We start from the raw sequence: 12,642 nt of genomic DNA, 5'->3' as shown, positions 1-12,642 counted from the left end.
AACTGTCATTTTTTGTCAAATAAAGGCTTTTTTTTCCAAAAAAAAAAAAAAAAAGGAAAGCAGAGACAGGGCTTTCCAAAAAGAAAAGAGATAAAACTCATTTCACCTCTGAATACTCTAAATTTAATGAGAAAAAGGAAAATTAATTAATATAAAATTAAAGTTTCGTTATCCTTTGGTGTGTGTGCAAGTTTTTTTTTTGGGTGTCTGCATGTATAATATGACAGATTTGATGTGCGTGTTGGCCTAACCATCTGAAAGCTCTTCTCAAGGACAGCCAGTACACTCCCACATTTTGCCTCAGAGAGGATGCCAGTGTGTCTGGATGGTGTTGACATAAATGATGGCTTCTCCTTAATATGATATGGCTTTAAATTGCATTTATGGAATTCATGGTGAACTTTGTTCACTGACAATGATTTTTGCAAGTGTTCCTGAGCCCATGCAGTGATTTCCAGTAAAGAAGCATGCCTGTTTCTAATGCAGTGCCACCTGAGGGTCCGAAAATCACCAGCATCCAATACTGGTCATTGGCCTTGTCTCTTGTGCACAGGAAGTTTTTTCGGTTTTACATTCAGGAACATTTTCTAAACTTTGTTCCGTACTTTTTTGCTGATGTGTAAACCCTTTTGCCATATTTTCGTCTGAGAGATTATCCATCTCTGAAATGCTCTTTTATACTCAGCAACCTGTATTTATTTGAGTAAAACAAGCTACCTAGCTAGCTAAGCTAACTGCAAGCTTGGTTGGTTACTGTTGTTAAAGGGTCGGTTTAGGCTAGAGCTGAGCAATATGTTTCTATTGTTATCTTTCAACAATGTGTTTCAAAAAATCCTTTCCTAGTTTCTTTACAGCACTTGGTTTTAGAGGATAGTTTATCATACATTCAAACAGTAGGACCAACCAGAAACAGTCCTAATTCAACATTAAAAAAAAATACTTATTGAAAACAGAAAACAGTTTAACAGCCACAAATTGGAGAGCATTTTTAGCTTTATGGACAATTTTGCTGACTAAAATGCAGACTAAAAACTAGTTTATATTTATAGCCTTTATTAATAATAAGAAAATGTTATATTATGATAAGAAACCCATCACTTACCAATGACATACTAATGAGTTCTCTATAATGAGTGGTCAATAAATCTCATTGACATTACATTACTGATTTTTTGAAAGGTTCAACTTTCAAAACATTTACAACTATCCTAAATTGCTGAATTCTAGCAGAAATACAATAATAAATATACTGTATACACAGAAACCAGAAGTGCAGTCATCTTCTCTTGGCACAATTCATTTAAAATTTAGTTTTGATTCACCTGTCCACAAAAGGTCTCATTTGGTCTCATTTTGTTTTAAATCAGTTTGGCTCAGAGAAGATGGTGTTACAGCTTTAACTTTATGGATTGCGCACTAAACTGGATTATCTTTTTATACCCATCTATTTGTGTTTATTTGAGTAAAACTAGCTAGGTAGCAAGCTAAGCTAACTGCAAGCATTGTCCATGGTTAACTAGGTTACTGTTGTTAAGAATTGTTTTAGACTAGAGCTGAGTAATATGACACTATTTTTATTGGATCAACAATGTGATTTAAAAACACTTCCCTAGTTCTCTTATAGTACTGCAGGTGGAAGGAATTAAAAAGAAAATGGTTTAGGGTGTCTGTATATGTCTAAAACAACTTTGAGGAAAATGGTCTATAACCACCATTTTCTGAAGTACACATTAAAATAAACCTCTTTTTCAGCATTTTTTTAAACACAAGAGAGAGGACAGAGATTATCAAGATAATCATATCAAGATAAAATTATATCCTAACTAATTTTTGTTTAAGTTTTCCAGAAAACACAAAAAATATCACAGTTGTTACGGATATTTCAAAATACTGCAGGTGCAGTATACTGGTTCATCCTGAACCGGGCTTTTCACCGTTAAAATTCGCCATCTACAGGCGGCCGTGTGTACCTCAGCAAGGCTCGTGCTCAATTTAACAACTGAAAACAATACTATATAATTTAATAATTAGGTGTATGTAAAATAAATTATTAGCATCAACCATAAACTGTAAATAGCTGTTGTTCAGCCTGGTTAGCTCGGTCAGAACTGCCAGTTAAACTGGCCGGCCTGCAGCAGTGGTGGCTCCATCTGATGACGCGAATCCTCCATAACTCACCTTTCCATCTTGGCCACGCCCCTCTCATCTCCACACGCCCCCACATCAAAAAAGGGGTCAAAATAGACTCGCAAACAAAACGGAGGAACGCAAAGGGGGGAAAGTATTGCAAAAAGAAAAATGAAACGCAAAACGAAATAAAAAGTGGTGTTGCAAAAGATTCATCCTAAAAAAAATATTGCAAGTGAAAAAAGGTAACTTATGTTTTCGTCTTTGTTTGCAATATCAGATTATTTTTGCAACTTGTTAAGATTTTTTTCTCGTGACAGTTTTCTCGTCATCATTAAATACCAATTTGACTCCATAGGAATGTCCAGTGTGATTTAAGCTCATATGGAAGAGATGATTTGATGTTTTGAAGTAACAGCATTTGTGAAAAAGCAAATGAATAAGGACATTTTTATGGAGTTAATTTTGTGCCAAAGGTTTTGCTCAAAAATATAAAATCTGCAATAAACTTAAAAAAAAAAAATGAAGCAGAAGCAAACAAGATTCCAGAAACAAAAGACTTTGATAGCAAAATACACAGAAAATCCTAAAAAAAAATACAAAGCAAAGATGGGCAGAATCCAAATGCAAACTTCATTGCAAAGTATATTTTATAATACGTTCTTTTAATGCAACACTTAAAACCCTTTATCCTTTTAATTCTTAACATTTTGATCGCAGGTTTTATTTTTTGTGTAAAAATTTTGGTTCCAAATAAACTTCACATATTTTACTATGTACGCTTTTTAAAATTACATTTAAATTTTAGAACTTGGTGTGACTGGTGAAATACATATCGTGGCCCCTTGTTGGCCTTTTTCTCAGAAAAATCCTAGATCCAAAACTGGTTGAGCGGTTATTTTAAGAAGGCGTGTGTGTATATAATGAGTGGTGTGTAGCTGTGGTTCGGATAGTGGTAGGGTAAGCGTGTCTCCCGGCGGCAGGGGGCGCGGTTCTCTTTCTCCGGGCTCATGATTTCAGCAGGCGGAGGCTCATCATCACTGTTATCACCGAGCAGAGGCGGCCTGTTGGGGAAAATGCCCGGAATAATGTGGAAATGGCTGAATGAGCCGCTTCAGCGCGGCGGCGGAAGATGTAGAGGTCTAAAGCAGCACTGCTGTGATTTTCTCTGAAGGTAAACACCTCCTGTTTTATTAGTATTGAGGCTTCAAAAGTGGTGTGACAGAAAGAGGAGCGGGCTGTGAGGAGGAGCTGCACTGACCGCTAGACTCCATGTATCCCTGTGTTTTTAGCTACAGTTAGCTAAAGATCCCTATTTCCCTTTGATTCTAGGTTTATACAGAAACAGTTGATGGTACACGTCCCTGTTTACGTTCTCCGTGTGTTTTAAAGATTAACATTCCCGTATAAACGGGCGTAAATGACTAGGTAACTAAGCTAACTTACTAGCTAGGTTAGCTAGCGTTACCTGGGTAACTAATTTGCTAATAGAGAAGCTAACCTCAGAGCTAACTAGTAACTTGAGCATCTCCTGACCGTGTTTACTGGTTAATATCTCCCTGTGAGTAACACCAGCTAGTGCAAATAAGATGTATTGGAGTTGGATGAGAATTTAAACCGTTAGTTTGTTGTAACTAGCCTGCTAACTGCGTTATTCCAGTATAACTTTATTGCTAGCTAGGTTAGCTAGCTAACGTAACTAGCTACAGGCGCTGTCCATGGTTAGTAAGCTAGGTTACAGTGGTTAAAAACTGCTTTGGGCTAACGTTAGATCTGGGCGATTTGACGATTTGACAATCTTACCGTATTGTGATTACTTTTCTATATCAGGCATCTCAACAATATGCTCAAATAAGCATATCGATATGCTGTATATTCCATTAGAGAGAGTAAAACAATCCGGTTTAAGTGGATAATGTACAGCTAGGCCAGTCACAAAATATACAGCTCTGGGAAAAAAAAAAAAAAAAAGAGACCGCTTCAGTTTCAGAATCAGTTTCTCTGATTTTGCTATCTGTAGGTATATATTTAAGTAAAATGAACATTGTGTTTATAAACTATGGACAACATTGCTCTCAAATTACAAATAAAAATATTGTCATTTAGAGCATTTATTTGCAAAAATGAGAAATGGCTGAAATAACAAAAAAGATGCAGAGCTTTCAGACCTCAAATAATGCCAAGAAAACAAGTTCATATTCATAAAGTTTTAAGAGTCCAGAAATTAATATTTGGTGGAATATGGTTTTTAATTACATGTATCATGCATCTTTGCATGTTCTCCTCCACCAGTCTTACACACTGCGTTTGGATAACTTTATGCTACTCCTGGTGCAAAAATTCAAGCAGTTAAGCTTGGTTTGATTAAGTGTTCCACTTAAGATTGCCCTTAACAATCCCTTCCGATTAGTGGATTAGTTAATTTATTATTTCTGCCTTGTCCTCCATCTCTGCTTCCTGTGGGTACGACACCTGTTCCTTGCTTTCAATAGGCTATCTCTTAAAATGATGCATGCTCTTTAAATACCTAGAAGATGCTTAAACATGTAATGCTCTGATATTCAGTTTGGGAAATATGTATTATGTTGTGTTTGGGCACTTTTGGGGACCAAGCTGAGTGAGGAGCTGTTTGTCCTTCCCCATTGCATTTCTCTTCCTAGCTTTTTGTGCAAAAATTGGAGTCGACAATTTATGTCGACCACAAGTTGCATCCATAATGCAGTGTCTAAAAGATGTGTCTTTCAGTCTTGGAAAGCTTATGGCAAACAGTGAAGACTGTGAGCATTGAGTTGGCTTCAGTTTTTAGACATTAGTCACTTCCTAGTCTTGCTTTGCCCCACCTTAGTTCTTGGAAGCAAGTTATGTTAGTTTAAGAGTGTACTTTTTCCCTCTGAGAAAACCCTTTCCCTCTTGCTTCTTTTTGCTTATACTGTGGCTGGACAGGTATCGGGGACTTTATCTGTATATGTACCATATTTTGACAATAAGTGTAAGAGGTGTTCTTCCTGTGCAACAGCTAGTTGTTTTGCTACTATTTAGTGCTATGCTCTTTCTGCTAACAACTGAGCTCTTTTTCTATTCATTGCTTTTTTACAGACTCCGTCAGCGTCTCCATGGCCCAATGATGCGCCGGCACTGGCTGTTAGTTGGTGCTTGTGGATGGGTTCTGCTCATCCTTATGTTTGTCAGCAAGTTCATCAACTTCAGCTTCAGGATAGCAGATGGTACGTGACACATGGACCTGTCAAAGCTGCTTTGAAAACAGTGTCAGTGTGTGGCTCAGTCTTCACCTAAGCTTTTAAGGTTAAGGAGGCTGCATTTGCAGCAGTGTGTTACATATGCATTCAAATGCAGTGTATCACTTATAGTTATGCTCTGTATAATTACATGCTGTATTTTGTATTATATATTAGTTGTACTTTTCTGTTTCTGTAGTATGATTTTTTTTAGTAGGTCTGTTATGATTTTTTGGGTTAAGCCGATAACTAAAGAGTTCAACCTCAATGAATTAGCAGTTATATATATTTTAGGATAAAGGCTACCCTATCAGAGGCAACTTTTGTGGAAGATCATCGACTGCTAGTCGTCATGCCTTTATGTTGCAGACTTTATAAGGAAACACATAATTGGACACAGAGAAGAGAGAAACAGGATGGTTATCAATGAATTGCCATTAAAATAAGTCGTATTTCAGCCAGCCAATTTTGCCTAGTGATATGGACTGGAACCATGTTGTCTTTACTAGAGCCGGGTATTGAAATTCAATACCAAAAAGGCACCAACTGAAATGTCTTGGTACTACCTAGTACTGAAAGGGCTTAAAGAATTTGATGCCTTTTATTATTATAGAGTAAATAAAAATGTTCTAGTCTGCCTGACCTAAACCACACCAAACTATTATTACTGCCCCCTGTCAAAAATACAGGGAACATACAGGGAGCTAAAAAAAAGAATCAGGATTATAATTATAGTAATAATTTACTTTAATTTTGTTTATGTAATGCTGAATTAAAAAAAAAGAACTCTTAAACTAAAAAGCATAAAGCAATATGCATCCAGACAGGGTATTTTTAGCCATATGTATCATGATTGAATTTATACATAAAGTTTCGTATATAAATAATATTTTTTGTGTACATGTTGTTAGCAATTGCTTGTTCTCTTTTGCAGACTATGGGGGAAGGGCTGAAATGCTAAACTGGACCTATCTGTCCATGAAGACTGTGAAACCTCTGCCGGAGCAGCCTGTGCAGAAGGCAGCATCGCAGCCGTCTCCAGCAGTGAGTCAGCTTTTCAGAGTTTAGGTCTAAATTCTCAGCACTTTGCTTGTCTGTGTCTGTGTATTAGTCTCTTGCACATTTGTCTGAAATAGGAGGTATGATAGTCTGTCTGTCTGTCTGTCTGTCTGTCTGTCTGTCTGTCTGTCTGTCTGTCTGTCTGTCTGTCTGTCTGTCTGTCTGTCTGTCTGTCTGTCTTTCTGTCTGTCTGCGTACAGTCCTCAGGTGGTCCGACCGAAGCTGATCTGTCTGACTGGGAAGCGGTAACTGTGCAGCGCTTGCAGCTTTTGTCCACCGTTTGCAGGAACTCCTCTCTCTGGAACCTCACTCGAACTCCACTGCGCAAGTTTGTGCTCGACCGCATTTTTGTTTGTGACAAACACAAGATCCTTTTCTGCCAGACGCCCAAGGTGGGCAACACGCAATGGAAGAAGGTCCTCATTGTTCTTAATGGTGAGAGATTTAATTTAGTACGCATTTTATGCACACAAGTGAGCTTTCTTTAGTGTTGGGCCTAAAACTAATTTCAGGGCTGCATTGAAAAACCATGGACATAATTGATAACCTTGCCATGATCTTATAATCTGTAGTTGAGCATTGGGTTTATTGTAGGCTGCTTTCTGTGGTGTTTACTTGATTTTCTTTTCTGTGTGTGTGTAAAATCAAAATGTCATATCCTGCTGCTTTGCAGATATTGTTTCTAGTATGCCAGAAACTCAGAATACAGAAGCCAAATAGTGTTTTGATTGTGTAATTGAAAAGTGGCACGGATGCAGCATTGCATAAGTGTAAATGCTTATAATATGTTGACTGATTGTATTAAGTGTTCTCTCATTGCCCTTTGTCTTTATTCTGCTTATGTAGGAAAGTTCTCCAAGGTTGAAGAGATACCCGAGAATGTGGTCCATGACCACGAGAGAAATGGTTTACCTCGACTGTCCTCTATGAGTGACGCAGAGATCACTGAAAGGTCTGATAATGTTTTATTTTTAGGCTTGGCTTACAGTTTATTAATAAGACACAGTACAGGTTTTGTCACTTATTTGGTATTTGTATGAAAATAACCTGATAAATGTAGTCCTTTTTTTGGATGTTTTGTGAGTATGGGTCATCTGAATTGTGCCTAATTTGTAATAATTGATCACATAACCAGGCTGAAATGACTCCAGTTTGAATCAGATTTGTTGCCTTAATGTGACACAGATCTGTTTTGTTTTTTTTTGTTTTTTTGTTCAGAGCTCTGTGAATGTCTGTAGGTGGAATTCCACATTTTCACATGTTTCACAAATACATTTTCATCAAACATACAGCTCTGGAAAAAATAAGAGACCATTTCAGTTTCTGTATCAGATTTTGCTATTTATAGGTAGATGTTTGAGTGAAATAAACATTGTTGTTTTATTCTATAAACTGCAGACTCTCCCAATTTCTTCCAAATTCCAAAAAAAAATATTGTCATTTAGAGCATTTATTTGCAGAAAATGAGAAATGGCTAAAATAACACAAACGATGCAGAGCTTTCAGACCTCAAATAATGCAAAAAAGTTTTAAAAGTTCAGAAAACAATATTTGGAATAACCATGGTTTTAATCACAGTTTTCCCAGTTTTTGGCATGCTCTCCTCCACCAGTCTTACACACTGCTTTTGGATAACTTTTTCACTCCAGCAGTTCAGCTTGGTTTGATGGATGGTGATCCATCTTCCTCTTGATTATATTCCAGAGGTTTTCAATTTGGTAAAATTAAAGAAAACCATCATTTTTACGTGGTCTTAAATTGTTTGCCAGAGCTGTATAACACAAGTTAATTGTGTAACATTTGCACTAAATAATCATGTAAGTAACTAAATGAGGAATTTTAAGTACCAGAGCTGTATATCTGTTGAGATAAACTGTAATCTGCAAAAGAGAACAAGTTATTACTAACAGCATGCACACAACGGCATGAAACTTTGTGTATAAAGTTAATTACGATACACGTAAGTTCCCTGTCCGGATGCCTTGATCCTGGATACACGATGAGGCATGGTTTGCAGAGACGTACAGTAACAAAGTAGAACTACTTCACTACTGAACTTAAGTAGTAAAATGCTGTGTTTAGTGTATTTCTGCCATTCCAGAGAAGAGAAAGTTTTCAAAAAATATCATACTATACTCTAACATCATGAACGTTGAAAAAAAAAAAAAAAAGAAACAGAACTTCTTGCTTGCTTACCTTTTCTATTAAATTTTTTTCAGATTACACACATACTTCAAGTTCTTCATTGTCCGAGATCCTTTCGAGCGTCTCATATCTGCCTTTAAGGACAAGTTTGTGAAGAACCCGCGCTTCGAGCCATGGTACAAGCACAACATAGCGCCTGCTATTATTCGCAAGTACCGTAAAAGTCACCGGGACACTGGTGAAAGTGCTGGGTTGCACTTTGAAGACTTTATCCGCTACTTGGGTGACGAGCCTGGCCGGCAGCACCTGGACCGGCAGTTTGGTGACCACATAATTCACTGGTTAACCTACACTGAACTTTGCGCTCCTTGTGACATCGCGTACAATGTGGTCGGGCACCACGAGACTCTTGAGCGGGACGCGCCGTACATTCTGAAAGCTGCTGGAATTGCAGATTTGGTCTCCTACCCAACTATCCCACCCGGGATAACACGTTACAACCAGACCAAGGTGGTGCGCTACTTCTCTGGGATCAGCAAGCGGGACGTTCGGCGTCTGTACGCTCGCTACCAGGGTGACTTTAGCCTGTTCGGCTACCACAGGCCAGATTTCCTGATGGACTAATAATGAAGATACTGTTGTGTAGTCTATTTTTGTGGAACGCACTACTAAACAATATTTTGTAATACTGGATGGAAGTGCCAGGGTGCCGGCAAACTAGTGTTTTTTTTTTTGTTTTGTTTTGTTTTGTTTTGTCTTTTTCTTCTTCAGACTGATGGTGTTGACATTTTGCCATTTTGCACTGATCTTGGACCTACTTTTGAGTTTTCTAATACGATTTGCTCAGAGGAAGCTGTTCTTAGGTCAACAGTAATGTATAGCATGGATCGTTGCAGCAGCTTAAGAGGTCTTTCTAGTATGTAGAGCAAGTAGATGGTCCAGATTGCTGCCTTGTGATTGCTTGGTCCCAGTTTTGAGCCTTTATTATACTTGGTTTCTACCGTATTTGCCATATGAACATGAATATGAAAAGTGCCACTTTATGATGTTGATGATGATGATGATGATGATGATGATATTTAAGAGAGGTCAACTTTAGACATGCACTCCTTGATTTCACAGCTACAGCTACAAATGGTCTTCCTACAACAAAACTGAAACTTACGAGAAAACTGAATAAAGGTACCATAAAATGTATAGGTTACTTACACTACATGTGCAAGAACCATAGAGGTTGGTTCTAACCACAGCAGTTTTAATCGTTTTGTTTACATTGTTGTAAACAAACAAAATATAGAAATAAGTTAAGAAATGAATAAAAAATTGACCTATTTTGGGGTTCCTGAGGCATCTAGAAACAGTATAAAATGAGTAACAAAAAAAGTATTGCAAGCTAATATTTCTTCAGAATTTTTTGCTTGAGTTATTGATTTATTTCTTGAAGGTACAAAGTGGGTTTTGGGAACTTTTCTGCCTATTCTGTGTGATCAATATACTTACTTGTATTGACTTGTCTTCCAGAATTCTGCCTCTCCAACTCCATTTCAAAAACTGACTGAAGAACCTAGAGTTTATTTACTAATAGGTTATTATTATTATTATTATTATTATTATTATTATTATTATTGAGGATTTGAGCTATGAAATGAATTTTGATTTCTAATAAATGTTCAAACGAAACTACTGAAACTTTGAGTCTGTGTTTTCATTCATTCTTTCGTTTCTCCCTCTGTTGATGTGATGTTTTGAAGGTTCAACTCAAACTGATAAAAACACAGGCTGTTTCGTTGAAAAGCACCATGAATTTTATAAGCATGAATTGAACTGTGAATGATATTGCAGTTCCCAGAAGCAGTGAGTGTCTCAAATCAGAAGATATAAAATCATTTAGGTTTAAAATAAGACACACAAATATTATGTATTGGAGACAGGTGTGTTCCTTTTGTTTTTATAAACGTCTTTTCAGAAAATAAAAAGGCCAAAAAACAGGCGCACATTTTTACATATATATATATATATACACCTCCCACAGCTGCGCTCTTTCATTGTTATCTAGTATAATTAAAATAGCTAAAAGTGGAAAGCGACTCAAACCTCGGTGTAGAAAACATTTGAATTGTCTGTTAAACATACAGATATTCTTTTTAAAATTCTGTTAATGATATGCTTTCTGTTAAACATTCTGCTTTCACCTTTAGCGGTGCTTTAGCCTCCTAAAAAGGTCAATCGACACCTCTGTTGGGCAGTTTATATAACATTTAAAAAAATCTCCAGTAAACTGAAATGGAACATTTTTTTTTAGTTTAGAACTTACTGCTAAAAAAATGTAAGAATTTAAAGCATAATTAAAATAAGATCACTTTCTCTTTTATAATTTTCATCCAGCTGAATGTATAATCAGTCTCCTCTTCTGCTAAGAAATGATGTGAAAGTACTGATTGTTAAGAAGCAGATCATGAATGACGTGGTCCAAACACAGTGTACGTCTTTGTCTCTGGAAAGCACAATATGGACCAGTGTACTGTGGCTGGTTGCTGCTTGCGTCGTCCACTGGAGTAGTAGAATAATTAGAGTAGTAGAATAATTTATCTTAAAAGCCAGGCCAGTAGAACAAGAATGACCCTTATATGCCTTCCCTTATTGGATGGCAGAGCTGTAAATTATATCATTTTGTGCGATATTGGCCTGTGCCTTTCTGATTTCACTGATATGCAAATGAGCAGCCTAAACAAATACAGTTTTCCTATTGTTTGTAGAGATAGTGAGCATTCCTAAAATGTTCCAAACACTCCAGACGAGTGCCTGTGGAATTAATAAAGATATCCAGTTGGGCCAATGAACAAACTGTCCTTTAGCATGGTTGGCATGGTTGTTAAGCAATACAGAGGGCAGTTCATGTTGAGGAGACTAAACTTGGTAAGGGTTAAAAATGAATAGTAGTGAACAGGAGGAACGAGGGACAAAAATACATGACATATAAACGTGCAGGTTAAAATAACTGAATTTGTTCTCGAATTTACAGTATTTATCATGTTTTGCAACACCAAAATCAAATATTACACCAGGGGTCTTTGTTAACTGAGGTTAAATGGAAAAATCTGACACTGGAAATAAGTTTCAGCTAGAGGATTGTGCTGTAGACACATTCTTATCCTTAGAATCTGGAGAAATGGACAGAAAATACACAGTTACAGTATTTGGGACTCAACTCTCCATTTCAGATATAATACACATGGCCCACTAGGGGGAGGCACAGTTCCACAGTTCCATCTATAAAGCTGACCTACCAGTTAAACTGTGTTTTACCCAGTGTCTTGTACTGTGCTTGATGATCTGTAATGACCTGTCTGTTATAATCCTAGCCATTATGCTGGCATATTTTCTTGGCAATTTCTTTTCGAGACGAGAGCTTATGATTGAATTGAATTGAATGTGAATTTATACCAGAGAGCGACAGTTTAAAGCACCAGATTTCTGGAGCAGTATTTTTTATAGACAGTTTCAGGAATAAATATTAATCTAGTCTAATCATCTAGTTCTGCCATCATAACATTTCTCAGAAGGCAACATCTACTCAGGGATCTTCACAACCTTAACAATCCCAAGGCAAGGCTAACTGAATTAGCTGCTAACAGCTAGAGTTACACTCTCACTGGCACAGTGTGAAATATGAAAGGTCATGAAAGTTGGATCTAAGGACCGGCTTAGACAAGTACAGTGGAGTGAATAAGTATTTGCCCCTCTACAGATTTCTTTTGTTTTTGCTTTTTGGTCAAACTGATATTTTTCTGTTTATCAAACAAACTTTAATATCAGACAAAGATAACCTCAGTAAATATAAAAAACACTTTTTAAATTAATCTTGCCCTGTGTGAAAGTGTTTGCCCCATAAACCTAATAACTTGGTTGTGCCACCCTATGAAGCGAAAACTGCAATCAAGCTTTACCGATAACTGGCAATAGGCCTAACTCTTTTGCATCTCTGTGGAGGAATTTTGGCCCACTGTTTTTTTGCAGAATCTGAGGGTTTTCGAGCATGAATATCCTGTTTAAGATCCTGCCACAGCATCTCAAT

General features: G+C 37.0%; 1 protein-coding gene across 1 annotated transcript; it reads left to right on the top strand.

The window, feature by feature from the left end:
- The first annotated feature begins 3,105 nt into the window (after positions 1–3,105).
- Positions 3,106–10,256, top strand: chst10 (carbohydrate sulfotransferase 10). The gene is made up of 6 exons (XM_007259035.4): positions 3,106–3,301; positions 5,224–5,351; positions 6,298–6,407; positions 6,623–6,857; positions 7,269–7,374; positions 8,642–10,256. The coding sequence occupies exons 2-6, from the start codon at positions 5,249–5,251 to the stop codon at positions 9,189–9,191; spliced, it is 1,104 nt and encodes a 367-aa protein (XP_007259097.2). The 5' UTR covers positions 3,106–3,301; positions 5,224–5,248; the 3' UTR covers positions 9,192–10,256.
- The last annotated feature ends 2,386 nt before the right edge of the window (positions 10,257–12,642 follow it).

This window comes from Astyanax mexicanus, chromosome 21 (genome assembly GCF_023375975.1).
Source record: "Astyanax mexicanus isolate ESR-SI-001 chromosome 21, AstMex3_surface, whole genome shotgun sequence".
Classification (NCBI taxonomy): domain Eukaryota; kingdom Metazoa; phylum Chordata; class Actinopteri; order Characiformes; family Acestrorhamphidae; genus Astyanax; species Astyanax mexicanus.
This window is presented reverse-complemented; position numbering and strand designations above follow the sequence as displayed.